Below are 21,809 nucleotides of genomic sequence, written 5' to 3'. Positions count from 1 at the left end.
AATGATACACTTGGATATTATCTCCAAAATCATAATTTTAATAATCTGCATATAATTGAGGACTTATCTTTTTGAATTAATGCAATGATCATTTTATGAAGGGCTAGAAGTTGTCATCCGCCTAGATTTCAAGGCACGATGTTAATTTTATAGTTATCTAGAACCAGTTTTAATTCAGATTGGCTGGTTTTTAAAAGTAAAAGTTAATAACTAATAAATAATAATAATAATAATAATAATAATAATAATAATAATAATAATAATAATAATAATAATAATAATAATAATTTTACGAGTCGTCTGTGAGACAGTGAGTTGAGCGGATGTGCTGAGTGGAGCGCGGAGCAATGGGTATCACGTTGACACAATATAGGATAGCGATCGGCAGATGGAACTGTAAAAAGGGAAGCAGAATGGAAACAAGAATGGAGTTAAAGGGTGAAAAAAGGAAGATGGTGGCTACGTTACTGGTGGCGGCGGTGGTGATGGTGTTGCTGATAATAGGAGGAGTAGAGATTAATCCCGGCCCAGGTCCAGTAGGTTCCTTTGGATGGGAAGAGTACGAGGCGATTAGAGAGATGATGAGAGAGGCTTGTCAGACGGAGCAAATAAAAGAAATGTTCCGAGAGTTATCCAGGGAATTTATGGACCTAAAATTGAGTGTCAAAGAAGATGTAAAGAAGTTTGTGGAAGAGGAAGGGTGTAATAAAGATGAATTAGAGCTATTGAAGCAGAAGGTAAGAAGCCTGGAGTGGGACCTGAGAGAAACGAAGAGAGCAGTCGAGAAGAGTTTACAAGACAACGTAAGAAAAAATATCTTCATATACGGTGTCCAAGAAGAAGAAAGAGAGTCTAAAGTCGAACTAGTGTACAAAGTGGTAGAAGTTATCCAGAACAGGATGAAGATCAACTTCAGTGAAGTTGATATTGACGATGTACAGCGTATGGGGAGAGTGAAAGGTAAGAGACCAATTAGAGTGAAATTACTATCGACACTGATGGCGGACATTGTAATAAGAAATTCGAGTAATCTGAAAGGAGAGAAAGTGTGGATAAAACGGGAGATGGACAGGGAAGCCATAGAGAAGAACAGAATTCTGAATAAACATTTAAGAGAGGCAAGAAAACAAGGTCTTATGGCATATATTAGAGGGCAGCAGCTGGTGGTTGGAAACGGAAGGTGGAATCGAGTGTGGGGGGCGGGAAGGCTGAAAAAGCTTGATGAAGAACACCAACAGCAGCAGAACGTGTCCTTGGCAACAGTGGAAGTAGCAAGGAAGGTCAGTGACGTAGAAAGGAGTGATATTACGGAAGTGAGCGAAGTCCACATCACATCAGGTGCGGGAAGTAGGGATGTGCTGAACAGCAGTGCCAGCAACCAGGTGGGCGGAAATGGAGAGTCCTTGAAGAGACATCACAACACAGAGATGGAGGAAGCAAGTAATGTGCCACAACTGGTGAGGAGTACAGTGGAAATTGTGAATGAAGGTAACAGTAGGCAGGGAAAGAATGCATTCTCTCCGAGTAAAAGGAACACTGAAAATAAAATGGAAAAAAGACAGGCGCTAAATAAGGAAGTTTGAAAGATCTCTGGGGAAAGAAAAAATGCGTAGGTATGGAGAAAGGGAAGGATGACGGGAGAAAAGAGAACGAGGAGAGATCTGGAGAGGACTCACAGGGAAGAGTGACAAGAAGTAGAGGTGGAAATGGAGAAGCTACTACACTCAGGGGCAAAGAGTGGGAGGGAATAAATAACTAGAGATGGCGATAGGGTTGTGGAATATTGAGGAGTTGATGGGGAAAATAGGGAATAAAGAATTGGAGAAAACAGTAAAGGAGTATGAGATTATTGCCCTAGTAGAGACGTGGTTAGGAAAAGGGATAGAAATTGAATGGGATGGGTATAGAGTAGTCAACGTGATAAAAGAAAAAAGGGGGAGAATGGGAAGAAATCCGGGTGGGATAACAGTTTTAATAAAAAATGAGTTAGTAGAGAGAGTAGAGAGAATACAGAATGAGGTAGAAGGGGTGGTATGGCTGAGAATTAAAATGGGAAATGATGCGAAGGAGGCAATTTGCCTGGCTCTATTATACAACCATCCTAAAGACTCAACTTATGCTAATAAAACATTTTTTGAAGAACTGATTGAAGAAATAAACAAAATGAAAGGATTATATGTGGAAGATAGAATGATATTGTTAGGGGATTGGAATGCAAGAGTGAGTAATAGGGTACCCGATTATGGGAGAGAGGATAAGGAAGTGAGTGAGTACAGAAGAAATAGTAAAGACAGAGATATAAATAGCTATGGGGTAAGATTATTAGAGTTATGTGCTATAGAAAAATTATATATTTTAAATGGATGGATGAAGGGTGATAGTAATGGTGAGCTGACATTCATCTCATCGAAGGGCGGGAGTGTAGTAGATATAGGAGTTAGCACGGAAATAGCTCTAAAGAAGATAATAAGTTTTGAGGTGACAGAATGTGTGATAACAGAACATATGCCCATCAAGATAAAATTAAGAGGGGAGTATGATGGAGTGAAGAGAAGGGTAGGAAAAAGAGATAGGTATAAGGAGGGATGGAAGTACATTTGGAATGATACCACGATCGAGAGATTGAGAACAGAGTTAAAAGAGAGTGAAGAGAGTATAAGGGTTGAAAGTGAAAGGATGTTGGAAGGAGGGGATGTGGATGAAGTTTTAAAACTAATAGAACGCCCAGTATGGAAGGTGGGTAAGAAAGTGAGAATAAGGGAAGAGATAGACAGAAACATAGGCGCGGGGTGGTTTGATGAAGAGTGTAAGAGGAAACGAATGGTTGTAATGACAGCTCTAGCGGACTTCAAGAAAGGAGGGGAACAAGGGAAAAGAGAGGATTATTGTAAAGTAAGAAGAGATTACAAGAAGTTACTAAATGAGAAAAAAAGTGCTGGAAAGCGGCGGAAGCTGAGAGAGTAAATAGGTATTGCAAAGAGAAAAGATTTGATAGGGTTTGGGAAACTATAAATAAGATAAAGAGAACTAGATCGACAGGGGGAGGAACAATGATAACAGAAAATGAGTGGTTAGGATATTTTGCAGAGCTTTTGGGTGGGAGGGGAGAAGGCCAGGAGGGTATGGAAAAGACGTATATTGTAAAGGAAGTACAAACAGGAGTACAGTTACTAGATGAGGAGATAACAAGTCAGGAAATAGTTAGGGTGTTAAGTAAAGTAAAAACCAAAACAGCGGGTGGGGCAAATGGTATTACTAACAGGATGTGGAAGGAAGTAGGAGCAAATGAAGTAATGTTGAAAGTGATGGTGAAATTTTTTAACAAGATATGGGAAACGAATAAATTCCCTAGCGAGTGGAGAAAAGGAGTACTTTGTCCTATATATAAGAACAAAGGAAGTCGAAGTGATCCAAACAACTATAGAGGAATAACACTCCTGGACTCGCTGTCGAAGGTATATACAGGTATTTTAGCTAATAGGATTATAAATTGGGCAGAGAAATATGGAAGGATTTCGGACTATCAAAATGGATTTCGTAAAGAGAAAAATACTGTGGATAATATATGGATTTTGGATACTTTAATTACGAAGTATGTGAAAATAGCAGGGAAGAGATTATATGTAGCAGCAGTAGATTTAGAGAAAGCCTTCGATGCAGTGAATAGAGAGGCGTTAATTACTAGATTAAGAGAGGTTGGGTTATCGGTAAAAATGAGGATGGCAATAGAAGGAATATATGAGAAAGTATTGGTGATGATTAAACTAAAAGGGGGTGGGTTGAGTAAGTGTATGGAATCGAAAAGGGGTGTGAGGCAGGGTTGTAAGCTATCACCGATATTATTTCTACTGTTTATAAATAATATATTGGATAGACATGGAGGCGAGAGATGGCAATGCCCTTGGATGGGGAAGAGGGAGATACCGGGGCTGCTATTTGCAGACGATTTATTGATCTTGGCATTAACAGCAAAGGGGTTGCAGGAAGGACTAAATGAGGTAGTGGAATATACTAGAAGATGGGCACTCAAGATAAATGTACGGAAGACGCAGATAATGATATGTAGGAAGAGGAAAGCCAAAAAAGAAAAGAAATTCTGGACAGTCGAGCAGCAAGAAATCAGACCAGAAAAAATGGAGTATTTAGGAGTTATCATTAGTAGTAACGGCACGTGGGAAAATCAGATTAGAAGAGCCAGATATAAATGGAGGGGAGCACTGGCAGTAGTGGGGATATTAGAAAATAAATTTCCGGATATAAAGTACAAAATACAGAGATTGGTGTTCCAATCAATGGTCAAAGGAAAAATGTTATATGGGGTAGAAATATGGGGATTAGAGGAAAATAGAAAAGAACTAAACCAGGTGGTGGCGAAATTTAGTAAGATTATTATGGGAGTCCCAAACTGTACTGCAAATGTGGGGGCTAGATTAGTATGTAAAGAATCGATAGACACTACTATAGCCAAGAGGGTAATGAAGTATTGGATGAGATTGGAAGAAGGGAAGGGAGGGGATTTAGTACAAGACACATATAGGTTCCAGAAAAATATGGAGAACGAGAGGTATTGGGTAAATAAGTGCAAAATAAATTACGAAAACTGGGGTTAGGAGATATAGGATATGAGAGGTGGAGAGAAAAGAAAGAATGGGTATGGAGAAGGGTTATAAGGAGAGTTGCCGATATAGAGAGACAGAGTTTAATAATGGAATGTAGAGAAAGAGCCTCACTATCAGTATTTAATAAATTGTTAGAAATCATGAACCCGAAAATCGAAGTGGAGGACCGGAAGGGCAAGAGAGGTCTATACTGGTGGATTTTTGGAACTCCTACAAACAGAGGGTGGATAGGTACAGAAAATGCAGGTAGATGTATTCTGTGTGGAGAAAAATGGTCGGACCTACATATATTCATCGAATGTAGGGAGTTAGAAGAGTTGAAAAAGAAAGTGTTGAGTAAAAAAGAGATAGAAAAAGTAGAAAAAAATGAAAAGATGACGGTTTGGCTGGCCAGAGAATGGGGAAGGGGAACAAATATTTCGAAATATTTAAATATGGTTAGAATGAGATTTATAAAGAAATTAAGAGAATAAGGGGTAAAAGAGGGTTACAGAGGAAGGAGAGGAAGGAGGTAGACGAAACTGCTAGGTTATATAAAAATTGAAGACAATAAGAGGAGTTTGAAGTACAATCTGATTGTATGATGAAAAGAAGATTTGTATATATTTGGAGAGGATTGCATGTGTGAGAGAACGGAGGTGGTAGTTTATGTTAGAAAAAAAATAATAAAGCAACGAGGGATGTGAGTAAGAGGAACTGTTGGACTGTTTAGAAACGGAAATAAGTGGAAGAAAGAGAAGGAATAAGGGAAAGCCAGGTTTGATTGTTGGCAATTCGATGGTTTAAGATTTAAGTTCAAAAAAAAATTAGAGAGTAGTTTTTTAGTTTTAGTCTAAGACTCGTAGGAGCTATAGAATTGTCAACAAATACATTTGTAAACAGTGTTAGAATATGAATGATAGGGTTAGTGGACAAGAAAAGGTGTTTGGATAACATAATAGTAGATAATTTTAAACTCTGGCTAAAAAATTTTAATAAGTAATGAGTGGTCGTGAGGAAGAGGAACTGTTGGACTGTTTAGAGATGGAAAGGATTGATAAGTGATGTGAGGAAACAAGGAAAAGACAGATTTGTTTTGTGGCAATTCCGTGGTTTAATATGTAAGTTAAACTATTTTTAAGAAAAAATGCAATTAGGAAGTAGTTTTAGTCTAAGAGACGCAAGAATAAGAAAGAAAAGCGATGAGCAAGGAACTGGAAATTGTCAACAAGTGCGTTTGTATATAGTGTATAAATATTAACTATACGGTATAGTGGAAAGTAGTTAGTAGTTAGCGAATAAGTATTATAAGAGAGATGGACAGAGGCTAGGAAGAGTAAGAGGGGAAGATTGGGGATGGAAGGGGGAGGGGTATAAGAGACAGACGGGTGGGATGGTAGTCCCATCCCTAGGTGAAAGAGGAAACATGTCCGCTCACAGAATAACAAGTGAAGCAAGATGGTGGCAGTAAGACGACACGATTATAGGCGGAGCAGTAGATAAATGCGTGACGGATCGTATGATGGACCGGAAACCGCCTCTACGATTCGCCACGTAAGATGAGGAGAGAAGTATGAGTTATAGGTGGGGGTAATATCTAACCCGGGAGGAGTGGCTGAAGCGGCCAGGGTGGGATGGCTCTCTCCTCACAGGGAATGCCGCATGCAGCCGAGGTTTTTTTTTTTAATGTTTAGTTAGCTGTAGAGAGTAGATAGGGGATGCCCTTACATGCGGAGGAGTTCCTCGCATACCAGAGGCATCTCAGTAGTTTTAGACAAGTTGGTGCAGTGTCAGGCTGGATTCCGCCGACATTGACACCACTAAATAAGTAGAGTAGATAGTAATTGTATTGTTTGGTTTATATTATTTTGTGCGGTTTTTTTGGGGGTTCTTAGTTAAGAGTTTTAGTGTAGATAGTTAGAGCTTTATATTATATATAATAGTATGTTAGTCTATATTGTTTTGTTTTGTTTGGTTTATATTGTTTTGTTTGGTTTTTTGGGTTCATGTGTATTTTATGCTCTTTATTGTCTGTAACCGATGGTGCAAACTAGGGTGGCAATAAAGAGTTATTACTTTAAAAACAATAATAACTTTACCGGGAGGTACACCCCAAAGACGCGCATTCAAATTCAGTCCCTAATTAACTCTTCTATTGGTAAAACTACACCAACTTAGAACTTTACTCAGAAGATGTCACCACAGAAATATGATGGAATTTTGTTTTGGTGCAGTTGCCTGAACTGAGTGAATTTCTCCTTGTTTTGTTTGGCATTCATCAAGAAGTTTGAACATTTTTCCACAGATGACACCACCAAAAAAACTATGATCATGCCCCCCTGTGCAAAGTGAAAGAACTTACAGGGTGGCGCAGGAAATGTCATACACTGGAAATTGTTTATAGAAAATGTAATATACAACATATTGAATACAAAATGGCGTTACAACATTTACTGACATGTGCATGGTTAGTCCGTGTGCAGGACATGTTCAATATGTCCACCTTCTCGGTGTACAACATCTTCGAGACGAACCCGCATGTTCGTGATAACTCTACGATACAAGTCGTCACTCAACCCTCGGAATAAAAACACAATGGCCGCTTGCAATTGCTGTACATTTTCTGGTTTATGGCGGTAGATTGTCTCCTTCAAATATCCCCACAGGAAGACGTCGCAGGGATTGAGATCGGGGCTATGCGGTGGCCAGATTGAGCCGCTCTGAAAACGCCCGGGATATCGATGGGACATTACACGGGGCCCGAAATGTTCATTCAGGAAGTCCAGAACAACATTTGCTGTGTGCGGACGAGCTCCATCTCGCATGAACCATTGTGTTTCTATTGGTAGTCGTGATGCAAAGAGTTCTGGGAGGAAACTGTATGCCAACATGTCCAAGTAACGCGCACTATTGACTGTGTCGTTGAAAAAGATTGGCCCAATAATTCCATGACTGGAAATTGCAGCCCACACACACACACTTTCACACCATGACTTTCAACCTTGTGCACAATAGCAGGCCGTTCTTTCGCCCAAAACCGGGCATTCTGTTTGTTCACTGCACCATTGAGATAGAACTGAACCATGTGTTGTGCAATACGGGATCACCGTCTGCAATAGCCCACGCAGCAAACTGTACTCGCCGTTGCTTGTCAAGCGCCGTCAGTTTATAACCTGTTGTCATTTTGTATGGAAATACATCAAGGCCAGACTGCAGTATTCTCTGAATTGACCAACGAGAGATGCCCAGCTGAACACATGCAGTTCTGGTGGATTTGGTGGGGCTCCGAGCCACAGCCGCTCTCACAGCAGCAACATTCTCCGGTGAGCAGACCGGCTTGAGGCGGGGCCGTTTTCTCTCCAGTATGTTGCCGTCTGTTTCAAATTGCCTGACCAGTCTGTATACCGTCTGCCGGCAAGGAGCCCACCGAATACGGAAATGAACACGAAACCTTTCCTTGGTCCGAGCTACGCTCTTTGTTTCCGCATAAAACAACACTATCTTCCCCTTCTGTTCACGCGTCAATCTCCCTTTGTCCGCCATGCTGTATAACTGGCAGCCCGTACGCACGCGCGACATCTGGTGCTGCCTGTCGGATCACGCACGAAATAAGGTTTCTGTTCACAAATGAACGTGGTTGTGAGCCCAGGTTTACACATTTTATAAAACAATTCCGATGTATGATATTTCGTGCGCCACCTTGTATAATTCAATGAAGTTTTGTATTTCTAGTTTTTTTTTAACGGATTGATGTTCATTTATTTTTGGGTTGGCAATATTTCCTTTTTATTTCCGCCAGTTTTGAATCTAGCCAATCACTAATTTCTGTAATTAATTTGCCGCCTATCACAGGCTTCTTGTTCGATTCTGAGTGTTACTTTTGAAATCTAGGAACAAAAGTTGAGACGGTGTGGCTAGTTTAATCTTGAATGATCCCGAACCTTCCCTGAGGGTTTATAAACTACGGCTTTTCACGATTCTTGGCCAATTGATCGTCATCTTTCTGAGTGTGTGCATTAAGCAGGAGGCGGGCGGCCTCTTTCGTCGGCAGCTAGTTTAACCCGAGGGAAAAGTCCGACTCTTTAGTTATGTAACGAGCTTTCCTAACATCTAACTTTCTTCCGGCTAATGTAAAGCCTTCATAAAATCTTTAACTGTAAATCGGGGATAGAGAGCGAATTACCCTCTCGAGTCCCCCTTCATCTTGGTTTGAGGTGAATACGTTTTTATAACTGTTTTTCATTCTGTAATTATGTAAAGTAATTTCTATACGAGTCACCTCAGTAGTTTGGGAATGGCCCCTGTTTCATCGGCCTAGAGCCCCTTAGGTTGTTTTACTGTTCATATCTAGGAGTGCAAGTATACGCCTCCATTCAGTTTGTGTTTCGGGCCATTTACTTAACCTGTTATTTTCCGCAAAGGCTCTATAGGTTGGGTAGGAGATACCCCTGTTTCAAATTGTAAGTTGGGCCATGGAAGGCCAGAGAGTGTAAGATTTTTGAAGGTGCTTCGAGGAGGCTGAAAGAAACGGAGAGCCGGTGAGCTCTTTTTCTAGCTTTGTAATTGTAAAGACTGCCTCTGTAAGGCCAGATATTGTAATTTTGGGAGCAAGTGCACTTGGTTTGGGGGATATCTGCCCTTGACTTAATGGTTCCCAATACTTCAACTTAAATTGTGTAAACTGAATATGGTATCTGCGGAATTGTAAAACTGGGGGCTTAAGGTGCAAAGTGTTAAGGTTCTGAATCTTGGATTTTTCCCAATCTTGTTTAATGATTGCTACTTTTACCTGTAATATTGTCATAGAAAAGATTGTTAAGTTTGGTTTCGGAAAAGAAATATAACCTTATACAATTTTAATTCAATTCTTGATACTGTAGACAGACCCATTCACCCCGGCTCCTTCTTTAACCTCTTTCTGCTCTACGGGTATCCCCGGAATAATAATAATAATAATAATAATAATAATAATAATAATAATAATAATAATAATAATAATAATAATAATAATAATAATAATAATAATAATATATAACAGCGGGTCAATGATGAATTTAACCGGTGTTGAGTGTTAAATTAAAGATAAAAATTTGTTAGAGTTGAAAGAAGCGAAGTGGTACTCATATGATGTGATATGGTAGACTTGCGAGTCCAGAATTTTATTGTAGAGTATTAGATAGGTTAATTATGCACCTGTGTCCTAATTTGAAGAGCACCTGTTGCAGTTTTCGCAACGAGTGATTAATGGTAATAATTCTTAAGAGATGCTCAACAACCATGGGATTTATGTTAGCCATTTATGTTAACCCAGGCCATGTGCGTATTTACTGAATTGAATCGGAACTACGTAATATTCTGAATTACTTCTACATGGATTAAAACATCGTTGATTAATGAGTAGCAACATTAAAGTGATAATTTTTGGATTTGATTACTATTTAGATAGATGATGGAATATGATTTGTCAAACTGAAGATCATCCAATTGATAAACCGATATGAGTCACCTCATTATAGAAGTAATGACTTAACCTAAAACGTTTAGGAGACGGAGAACGTATCTTGTATACAAATCGTGTACCTTGTGTATGTTTGGATCCATGTATGAGTAGTTTGAAATAATTTCATCATATAATTGCTCATGTGATGTCTACATTGCGTGCCAAAAGCCTCGATTAAATTCCAAACCTCTCCACAGTGCTCATATGGAGTGAGGGCGTATGACGTTGTTGATGGTGATTCGTCCATTGGATGGGGACGTTAAGCCTTGTGCAAACCCCTTGGTGCTATTAGACAGGAGTAGGCTATGTGCCGGCACCGGGGTTCACCCTCTCCCTACTATAATATATCACGTCATTAATTTCATCTCATTAACTCCTCTGATGAGGTTGATGTTAGGTAGGGCATCCGGTCATAAAAAGCCGCCACGACAGAATCATCTCACCTCATACCCGACCCCATAGTGAAACGGGACACGGGTTGGACAAACATTGTTCATGTAATGTGTTATCGAAATGTGGGTTGTGATTCGACCTCGTGTTCATCATGAAGGTAAGATCATTTCAGCGTTGGAAGTGTATTTCTTTGTTTTTGCTGATAGCCTATTTTTGTACAGATAGTGGATTAATTCAGGGTTAACTTACATATTATTTGAGTAATTCATTTAATTGAGTAATAACGTCGTAATATATTCCAGAGATGAAGAAATAATAACAAGAAGAACAACATGAACCAATAACTTGTCAGATTAAAGTAAATAAATTATAAAATATTAATCAGAGCAAATTAATGGATAAAATCAGTTATTAATTGTGTAACGTGAGACATATATCGACTGTGCGAGTTAAAATATCTCATAAAGATGTTCCAGTGTTAGACTGAAAATCAATTGTGTATTTCAGAGTGATACCGTAATGGCAAGGAATTTAAGGTGATAATTCAGCTCAGTTAATGAGTAATTAATTTATAATAAAGAAATGTTAATTTCTAATTTACAATGAAGAAGTGGATCAATAACGATTAATTTTTGGATCTAATTTTGACCCGATAACTGGTAGATCATGTATATTTTGTATATAATACTGAGTCTTGATAGTAGTGTTAGATTTTGATCATCAACTACTTATAGAGATTTCTTAATTTTTAATATTATTTTACGTTGTTCTATTCATTATATTCGATGCTATGTGTATCAGCGTTAATTGTTTTTCTGTTAAATAGAGATGAATAGTATTAAATTTGTTGAGTTACAAACGAATTATTGAGAAGTAAGTAATTTTGTTATCCAGTGAAATATCATTTAGCCGATATTACAGGCTAACATTTTGTTTCTTCTGATTCATTTCAGACTTAATGCAGGTGTTTTGTCGTCATCAAAATATTTTGGCTTTTCATAAACTATATTTTGTAAATAAATGTGGCTGATTAGAATAATGACATCACGCAGGCTATCATTAATTTCCATTTATAATCAATAATGTGTGAAGGGCTTATTTTACGAATAAATGTTAGCTTTTCTTTTAACTTGTATTTACTTTGTGCTCTCTTCAACCCTATCCTTTAAATGACTCTAATAAGTGAACAGACCTTGGGATCAATCCCGTTGTTCGTTGAGTTAGTCAGGGAAAGTGATTGCGGAATTCCAGTGGTATCAAACACGGTGATGTCTCAAAACATTTAGTGCGTAATTTTCGAAATTTTGTACAGCATTTGACTTCCACCACAGTGGTGCTGTTATGCTGGTTGTAACTTTACCTATACCGTGGTTAGTCGTTTCGTGTCCCGTTGATGTAAAAGCTTTTACCATAGAATGTTGGCCAGCAGGGTAGGAAAGGTGGTGGTATACAATTTATAATCACTAGATTACGAGCCAAAAGCCTGGGTTCAGTACCTGTATATCCACAAAGTTCATATCAAGTGGGGGGCGTATGCCTTGAGCTATTCGACATGAGTTGCCTATATGTCGACACCAGTTTTCACCCTCTCCTTACCTTATCTTCTTCATCATCAGTACATTTCTTATATTTTGTGTGAAGTAAACCCATAAATCTCATATTTGTTTAAAACTCTCCAACTTCCCTCAAATTAAGAATTTGATGGCACTCTGAAAATACATCACAATTTTTCTGGCAGTTTCTTACCTTGAAACGGAGATTTCCCACCGGTGGTTTACCGTAAGGTATGCCGAGGAAGCTGTAATAAGGAGAAAGATTATCTGAAGTCACCTTCCTCCCTTTCAGAGCGCCCTGCGGCAGTGTTATGATCGGGTACTCGTCATCAGAGAAGACTTCTGCTAGCTGACTGGTAGCCAGGACGAATAAAGTCCACAGTAGTGATTTTGTGCCCTTCATTTCTATGTTATGCAGATAATGGATCACTTACAGTTATATATAGCTGACTGCGCACTTCTGATGTAGATAAAGTGGAAAAAATGTGATAAGGTTTACCTCTCAAGAGCTGAACGTCAAGTATTTTGGCAAGGCATGTTTTCTTCGATAAGACACTTCTATAATCGAGCACAAAAGTATATCTTATTACTTTAGATATCCAGACTTCAAGAAACGTTTGAATTGTACATGCCTCCTACGACCTTGTTCTACTGGCCTACCGATGGCTACCTATCTGAAGGAGGTGTGTGTACGTGTTTATGTTAGCGTACATAGAACGATAAAGACCCACCATCTTTAACATCAATGTTCTTGTCTGGGTTGCTCAGTACTGCATTATTCTGAAATACACTACCGACATTTTACAGTCGAAATGGACAGCATGCGCAATTCGTTTTCAATCGTGTTTTAGTAGAGCTTGTAACTGAATTCGGCAAGCTTCACTTGCACTTCTACACGACGTATTAGCTAAATTATGTCGAACACAAAGGCGAAAGATTCTTGCCGTTTATTTTGAAGTAAAGAAAGTAAATTCTGACATATTATGTTTTGGGACCCAAGCATCGCACATTTGCAGATTTATAACTAAAGTCTGTAACCTGCTACTTGGTGTAAAGGGACCTGTGCAATCAACTGCACGCAATGCACAGTTATTCGTGATAACTTTCTTTTAAAAGGCCAGCTGCCACCGAACCAGATAGTATGAAGGTATTGAAGTGCCATTTGGTTAGAGAGACGACAACCTCAACCATTCTGCCTCTGACATCAGTAACTCCTCAGTATATCTGATGTTGCTTCATGGACCTGTTTCAGCACTCAATTGGCAACAAATATCTCGGGCAGTCTGGGAATCGATCACGAGGCTTTCGAATAGGACGCATACACGCTTCACCTGCATCACGAGGCTGGCCAACTTTCACAAAATGTAATATAATTATATTATTATTATTACTATTATTATTAACTTTAATGGCCATCCTGGACCACTTGTGTCATTCCATTGTCACTTTCTTTTTGAAAGCTGTGCTATATTTACCAGTACTTTCTCATTCATTCCGATCGTAAGCCTCTCAAATAGTCTTAAATTGTTAACAGCTGTTCTACGCGTCATTTCTGATGAAAATGTGTGAGTATTAGAAGCATGTTAATTTTATTTTTCTTCCCTGCATCTGCTCTCTTGATTACAAACTACTTGGAGATCTCGCTGAATTTCGTGGGACCATTTCCCTCTTGTCATCTTTCCAAGGTAATTTATGCACTTTATTTTATGGCTAATTACTTTCCATGCCATTAAATTAGTTGCCACTGACTCTTAAGTTGCCCAGGAGGTAGTTACTTGTATCAGCAAATTGCCCCAAATGCTGGAATTAGAAGTAGGCTACGTACTAAATGATATCTATCAATCTTACTGTCTAGATGATCATGGGTTCTATGTGATCTATATAACAAATCATATGTTTTAACAAATGTAATTTATCTGGCTACGATGTGCCCTGGTTGGACTTGTGCCCTTTAAACTCTGTTATCCTTGGATGCTATTTGTAAGATCGTTCATACCCTAAGCAGGTATACGTTCCTTTATGTTGTTCGAGTTGTTCGAGTTGTTCGAGGTTATCATTTTACTTTGAACATATGTTGTTGTATTTGTCTTCTTTTTCACATTATGTTTTCTCCTATAGACTTAGAGTTGAATTTTTCCAGGCACTAAATCTATTTCATTGATACATCTTATTCCTATTATTATTATTATTATTATTATTATTATTATTATTATTATTATTATTATTATTATTAATATTATTATTAATATTGCCTCCGTGGCTCAGACGGCAGCGCGTCGGCCTCTCACCGCTGGACACCGTGGTTCAAATGCCGGTCACTCCATGTGTGATTTGTGCTGGTCAAAGCGGAGGCGGGACGGGTCTTTCTCCGGGTACGCCGGTTTTCCCTGTCATCTTTCATTCCAGCAACACTCTACATTCTCATTTTATAGCATCTATCAGTCATTAATACACTTTGGGAGTGGCGACCGCATCGTACTAACAGCCAGTATATGCTTCATTAATTACATCCCTGACCCGGTCAATGACTAGAAAACAGGTTGTAGGTTTTCATTATTATTATTATTATTATTATTATTATTATTATTATTATTATTATTATTATTATTATTATTATTATTATTATTATTATTATTATTATTATTATTATTATTATTATTATTATTATTATTATTATTATTATTATTATTATTATTATTATTATTATTATTATTATTATTATTATTATTATTATTATTATTATTGATTCTTGTTTGTGTATATTATTAGATAATAATATCTGTACGATTTCACCTTAATTAACCTCTTATCAATATACATTGTGTATCCGAACTATAACGACAACAAATCAGGGATGCTGGCGAACGATGGTGCAGTTGGATTGGCGGAAAGAATGTTTCTTTTCCAGAAAATGAGAGTACTTGTTACTATCGGGCGCACGATTCAAATTGACGAACTGGCCGTATTTGCTATACCAGAGCGCCAGCAGCTGTCTGTTGCTGTGCGTCAGGGGACGGAAGGAAAGGGAAGAGAAGTGAGAAGTCGGGGACGGAGGTAATGCTCACCGCGAATACACAAGTGTCTTGTTCGTTTCCCATAGTCCCTTCCTAGGCCCAGCAGGCAGTGTGGGCAGTGTGAAGTGTGTTCTTCACAAACTGACTACTAAGCGAATCTCGTAAAAAAGAGAAGATCAACGTGCGCCAAAATACACGCATATTTCCAGGTCGTTAGCGACGTACCACACATCCAGAACAGAGTCCAAAGTTTACTACTACACCGTTGAGAACTGAGCATCGGAGCAGGAGCGGGGGTATTGAATATCTACTACAATCAAACAATTGGGCGTGTTGTTTCCTTCGTTCAGTATTTCATTCCTTATACAATGATGTGAGTGAAGGAATACACAATCCTGGGGCGGCAGCTTAGAATCTTTATGTTAAATAACAAAATACGTTACTGCGGGCAAAAGATGAGAGGAGAAACGACCTGGTGCATTCTTTGAATGGCAAGTGTTTCTTAATTGCAGTGTGTTCCTGTGCTGTGTGTGTGTGTGCAGTTAGGGCTGTTCAATAAATGAGCTCTGGATATTTCCTATAAGAGATAAGGACAATCCCGTGCGAGTCGAACGAGGAAACTTGTGCATACGCGTGGAACATTATCTCTGTCTCCAGCATACACCCCACTTACCTTTTCTCCCCTGAATCACCGCAGCAGCTTGTGCTCTGGCATTAGCAAATACGGCGAGTTCGTCAATTTGAATGGCACGCCCAGAAGTAACAAAGTGACCCCATTGTCTCGAACAGGAAAATTTTCTCCGCCAATCCTATTATACCATCGTTCTTAATACGAAGATCATCCCTGATTATTTTGTCGGCATGGTTCTGATACATCCTGTATGTTGGTGATCTGTTGATTCTTTCCATCTCACTGTCCCCATCCCGTCCGGCGCTTCTTATATTGCATAATACCATAACATTTAACTACCATGTATACAACAAACGACATTTTCAAGAGAGAGCGTACAATTCTTGTGTAATATGCTTACTTTAAGTTGGAGGTTTCCGATACGGTATACCCAGCAAAGTGTGATGTGGTGAGATGTTCTCCGGAGTCATTTTCCTTCCTTTCATAGTGCCTTGAAGAATTGCTATGGTGGGATATGCATCATTAGAGAGTCCGACTCGTTGGCTGAATGGTTCAGAGGGTCCCGGGTTCGATTCCCGGCTGGGTTGGGGATTTTAACTTTCATAGGTTAATTCCAGTGGCCCGGGGGCTGGGTGTTTATGCTGTCCCCAACATCCCTGCAACTCACACACCACACATAACACTATCCTCCATCACAATAACACGCAGTTACCTACACATGGCAGATGCCGCCCACCCTCATCGGAGGGTCTGCCTTACAAGGGCTGCACTCGGCTAGAAATAGCCACGCGGAATTATTTATTTGTTATCATTAGAGAGCGTTTTCTTCCCAGCTGAAGAGCAGCCAGGAGCTGGAGAATGTCACAAGTGCTGTAACAGCGATTTCCATGTTTTGCAGACCATAAATCACTGGCAGTTACATATCGTCGCTGTCGGGACAAAACCTTCTATGTGAAATATTTTAGCTTAGAACTTCGGCCAGTAATGTTCTGTCATCTAAGGAGCAATATTGTGTGAATATGATCAAGACATTCTCGCTCTTCATAATGTATGTACTGCGGGTCAGTATATCTGCAAAAATATTATCATATAGGAGGTTTTGTCCCGGCAACGACGATATGCAAGATACGTGTCCTTTTGTTGTAGTTATATTAGATGGTGCTGATAAGATTTTCTTCTCAAGACCCGATACATCACTTCAAGTACGGTTGATTATGACGTCTGGGGAAGGTTTTCAGTTCGTCGATAAGACACTTCTAATATGTCTCTCACAAAATATCGGCTCCACACTCTGAAATACTTGTTGACTACAGGAACCTTGGTCAACCTACCGACTAACGGAAGCCTATCTTGGACAGACGTGTGTGTGCCGTATGGTATTCAGGACGAAACACTCCACTTTTATGTCTTGGATTAGATTTGCTTCGTTTTGGGAATGGGTACTTTTCAAAATTTCTTAACTGCCCTCATAAGGTACCCGACAGCTGCACGTATCTCACGCTAGTGAGGTTAAGTTGGTAGCACTAAGGTTTAGGCCCGCCAAGATGGCAGCACTGCCGATGACAGGTGACGAATTTACATCTACTACGATCAAGAGGGCGGCACAGTGCTCTGTGGTTTAAAGATGGCGGATGACAGCTGTCAAAAAAGCACGTGGCTGTCAAAAAGCACGTGGCTTTGTTTACCACGCACTAGTTAGGTTAAGTTGGTACTACTGAGGTTTAGGCCCGTCAAGATGGCAGTACTGAGGTTAGCGATGCGTTGTTGTCTGTCAAAAAGCACGTGGCTTTGTTTACCTCGCGCTAGTTAGGTTAAGTTTGTACTACTGAGGTTTAGGCCCGTCAGGATGGCAGTACTGAGGTTAGCGATGCGTTGTTGCCGATGACAGCTGTCAAAAAGCACGTGGCTTTGTTTACAAATTCAAATTTCCCGCGGGTGGTGGAGGAGACCTCTGGGAGGCCTCTGGCTGTGGTGGTGGTGGAGGGGGCATCTGGGAGGCCTCTGGCTGTGATGGTGGTGGAGGTGGCCTCTGGGAGCCTGCGGTGGCGGTGGCGGCCGAACCATCCAATTATACTACTCTCTTATGACAACATGGTTGCCATATCGAACGACTCTGCTCAACACCATCACGGTAAAACGGCGGCACATAAATATGTGAAATTCTTTATTTAAGTTCAAGAGCAAAAGCGTAAATAACTAACCTACAAACCATGTTATGAACAAAAGGGGACGGAGGATTTACAGGGGCTATTTTTTGGTTTGTACAAAATCAGAGGTAAACTACGGCACATAAAAGTCCCCAGGATTGAAGTGTAAGGCAAATTGAGGGAGCAAATGGAAAACTTTTTTTCTTGCTAGTTGCTTTACGTCGCACCGACACAGATAGGTCTTTTGGCGACGATGGGACAGGAAAGGGCTAGAAGTGGGAAGGAAGCGGCCGTGGAAGGTACAGTCCCAGCATTTTCCTGGTGTGAAAATGGGAAACCACGGAAAACCATTTTCAGGGCTGCCGACAGTGGGGTTCGAACCTACTATCTCCCGAATACTGGATACTGGCCGCACTTAAGCGACTGCAGCTATCGAGCTCGGTATGGAAAACTTTTATGGCTGGAGTGTTGAGGGATGCATACATACTTCAACAATTCGAACATAGTACTGTTAAATTCGCTCCTCCTCGGCCATTAACATTGATTATTCAGGAGACTCGTCCCACTATTGGGCGATGAAATTGATGATATTGTTCATATTTCCATACTATTTCGCATTTATTAGAAGAGATAAAAGAATGGCTGAGAGAAGCATTGTAAGGACTATGGGTGTGAGTGGGAATTAAGGAAGATGTGGGACAAGGACGAGTTGGAAGGAGATAATTTGACTTTTAATGGAGGTCAGGAATGAAGATACGTCTCCCTGAATAAATGTACAGGGTACGATAGGTAGACAAATGGTGGGGAAGGAGGGGAGATATTGTGTAAAAAAGGTGGGCTAATTTAAGAGGTAGGAATAGTAGGGCTAAGGGCACGTTTAAGTTGCAGCTTCGCTGCTAGCACATCGCCAAGCCTCGCTGCTAGATGTTAGGCGATGATGAAACGAACCAATGGATCTCAATCAGTGATTTTACCCTTGAGCTAGGCTTATCGCTACGCTGATCTCTGCTATCCTCGCCCCTTCGATGGTCTCAAACATGTTAGTTTTTCGAAGCTGGCACATCGCCGACCATCCTGTACCTTAGAATCTTCCTCCCTTCGCACTCTATACAGATGTTCTGTGATCACTTGCTATCTGAATCTGTCTTCGAATAAATGCTTTTTGGAACCACCGACATGCGGATCATATTATAGGAGGTTGAAGTGGGATACATGGAGGGACGAAAATGTCTTTTAAGTTTTCCTTTAATGTTAACTACTCTTTCATTCTATTGACTATCTTTGTGTATTTTTAATTTGAATTTTTAGAGGAAAATAAGTCATTGCGAATTAGATCAACTGATTATTTTAGATTCATAATAATTGTCCTCATCATTATCATCTTTCTAAACTTAAAGGGTTAATTATAACTTATAATTCATTTCGTATCATCTCGTACCACCAGGGGCCGATGACCTAAAGATTAGCGTGCTTTAAACAACAAGCATCATGAAACTATGGAATAAATTGGAAAAAGAATGCGGAACGATTATGTCAATTTGTTTGGATTCTTGCTACATAGGGGACCTCTATCATTATAAGAAGGTGATTTATATGAAGTAACTCGTTTTTCATGGAAAGCTCGACATTTATTTTTTCAAACTGTAAATACATTTCGTTCAGGAGACCTATCTAAAGTCAAAATGATGTACTCCATAACCCCGTATTTTACACAAGAGTACATTATTAAATTACAAAATGAAGTATCTGTAACTCCATTCTTCAAACAACTCTCGCAGTAGAATATAACTGAAAAATCCAGGTGAGTATTTTACATTTTTCTTATATATACAACGTGCCAAATTCTTTAAAATACACTCGGCAACAAAACTGTGACTCACTCGCTAAAAATCTCTGAATTTATTCCTCACATTAAAACCTTCAGCTGGAGCTGCGTTGCTCCTCCTTGAAATGGTGGCTCCTGGAAGTACGCGTTCTAAGTGTTCAGCCACTCTATATCTATAATCATATTACGAAAAAGCATTCCAGTCTAAGCAAGCATCTCATGCGGACCTGCTGGGTCGAGTGTGCCGGAAGGGTAGGAGTGGAGTGTGAGCGGTGAGTGCAAGAGGGAAGCGGAGTGTGACGAGGAAGATGATTGGTGTGGAACAATAGTGGTTAGTTATTGGAAGATGGCAGGGGAGAAGGAAGAAGCAAAAAGCCAAAAGATGGAGGTAAAGTGGAAATGGGAATGAAGGTTGAGTGAACGTTGTTGGCAGCGGTGATTATTTTACTGCTAGTCATGGGGGCGTGGAATTGAATCCCGGACCGATTTCCAGTGGCAACATGAGCTGGGAAGATGCTGAAGCCATAAGGAAGGTGGTAAAGGAGGTTGTGAAAGAAGTTTGCCCGTTTGAACAGATTCAAAATATGTTACAGGAGCAGGTGAAGGTGTTCGAAAATGAGACAATGGATCCAGAAAAAACGGACGAAACAATGACAAAAGTGGGAAACAACGAGGGAGAAATTGTGTTTCTCAGAGAGACAATAAGAAATATGGAAGACGTGATGTTGAATTTGAAGAGAGAAATAGAAGACAGTAGTCAAGAACATAGGAAGTAATGCTTACTTATATATGGAGTGCCGGAAGAAAAGGGTGAGGACAAAGTGGGGACAATTTACAAAGTTGTGGACGTCATTCAGTACAAGATGAAAGTTAATTTCAGCGAAGTAGATCTAGATGATGCGAAAAGGATTGGTAAAGCACGTGGCAACAGGCCTATAAATGTGAAATTATTATACACATTGATGGCTGAAATAACGCGGGGAACGTGCAGAATGAAAAAAATCGGATTAAAAGAGGACATGGGAGTAGAAGGGAATATGAATATAAAATCCTAAAGACACATTTAATGATGACCAGACCTCAAGGATTAAGAGCGCACATTAGGGGGCAGCAATTAGTGTTAACAAATGGCAGAAGGGTCATATATTGGACTGTGACGAAATTACGGGTATTAGAGTAGGTTCTTATGCATGAAGAAGTGATGGGGACGAGAGTGGAAAAAAGGCAGGTAATAGTAAGCAGCGCCGGAGAAACGAGCATTTTGGCAAGGAAAGAACAAATGGAAGCAGTGAGCTGGGGAAGCTTAGTATAGCGTCGAGATCGGAGGGAAGGCACGCAAGAGGAGCACGGAGGTATGGTCAGATCATACATGTAATCAGTGAAGTGCTGGTGAAGAGAAGAAATGGCAAGTGGACAAACGCATATTGTAAATAATGGTTTGAGGGAAGAATCAAAAGCAAGAGGAACTATGATTAAACGGAGAAGCATGGGCTTAAAGGACCTATGGGATAAAAAATATAAAAGCGATGAAGGCATTGTAACGAGAAGTAAAAAGTCAAGCGGTATTATTAAGCTAGGTTATAATGAACGATTATTCGGTTTGTAAATAATTGGACTGGAAGATGTTAGGAAGTTAAATTTGGTAGATCGTGTGGAATAAGCCTTAAGGAGTTGTTTAAGTGAGTATAGTGAAGTATATCAAAATTATAAGTGAGGGTAAGAGTGAATTTATTGTTGTTTTAAGAAGTTGATTTAGTGGTATGTAAGAGTGATTAATTATTGAGATTTGTGATATAATGAAGGGTGGTTGTAAGGTGGTTGGAGTCTGGTCTGAGAGTGATTATAGGTACTGTTAAGAACCGAAAATAGGTAGGTGGTGTAGTGTGTTTGTTAATTGTATTTGAGCTAGGTGTAAGTTATTTAATTTGTAATCTAATGTGAAATATGGTCATTAAGAAAGGTAAAAGTGATGAAGGCATAATAAAGAGAAGTAAAATGTCAAGTAGTATTAGTAAGTAAAGTAGATAATAATGAAAGGTGATTCGGCCTGTAAATACTGTAATTCGACTGGAAGATGTTAGGAAGTCAAATTTGGTAGGTTGTGAAGTGTGTATAAGTAAAAGTAATAGTGATGATTAAGATGTTAAT

General features: G+C 39.6%; 1 protein-coding gene across 1 annotated transcript in view; it reads right to left on the bottom strand.

The window, feature by feature from the left end:
• LOC136877730 (esterase FE4) overlaps window positions 1–12,447 on the bottom strand; it is a 67,308-nt gene extending 54,861 nt beyond the window's left edge. Inside the window, exon 1 of the mRNA XM_067151940.2 lies at window positions 12,238–12,447. Coding sequence (XP_067008041.2) covers window positions 12,238–12,447 — 210 coding nt within the window. The remainder of the gene's footprint in view (window positions 1–12,237) is intronic.
• Between the last annotated feature and the right edge of the window lie 9,362 nt (window positions 12,448–21,809).

Source organism: Anabrus simplex, chromosome 7 (genome assembly GCF_040414725.1).
Source record: "Anabrus simplex isolate iqAnaSimp1 chromosome 7, ASM4041472v1, whole genome shotgun sequence".
In the NCBI taxonomy this organism is placed as follows: domain Eukaryota; kingdom Metazoa; phylum Arthropoda; class Insecta; order Orthoptera; family Tettigoniidae; genus Anabrus; species Anabrus simplex.
Note: the sequence above shows the minus strand (reverse complement) of the source record. Positions and strands in the feature narration are given on the sequence as shown.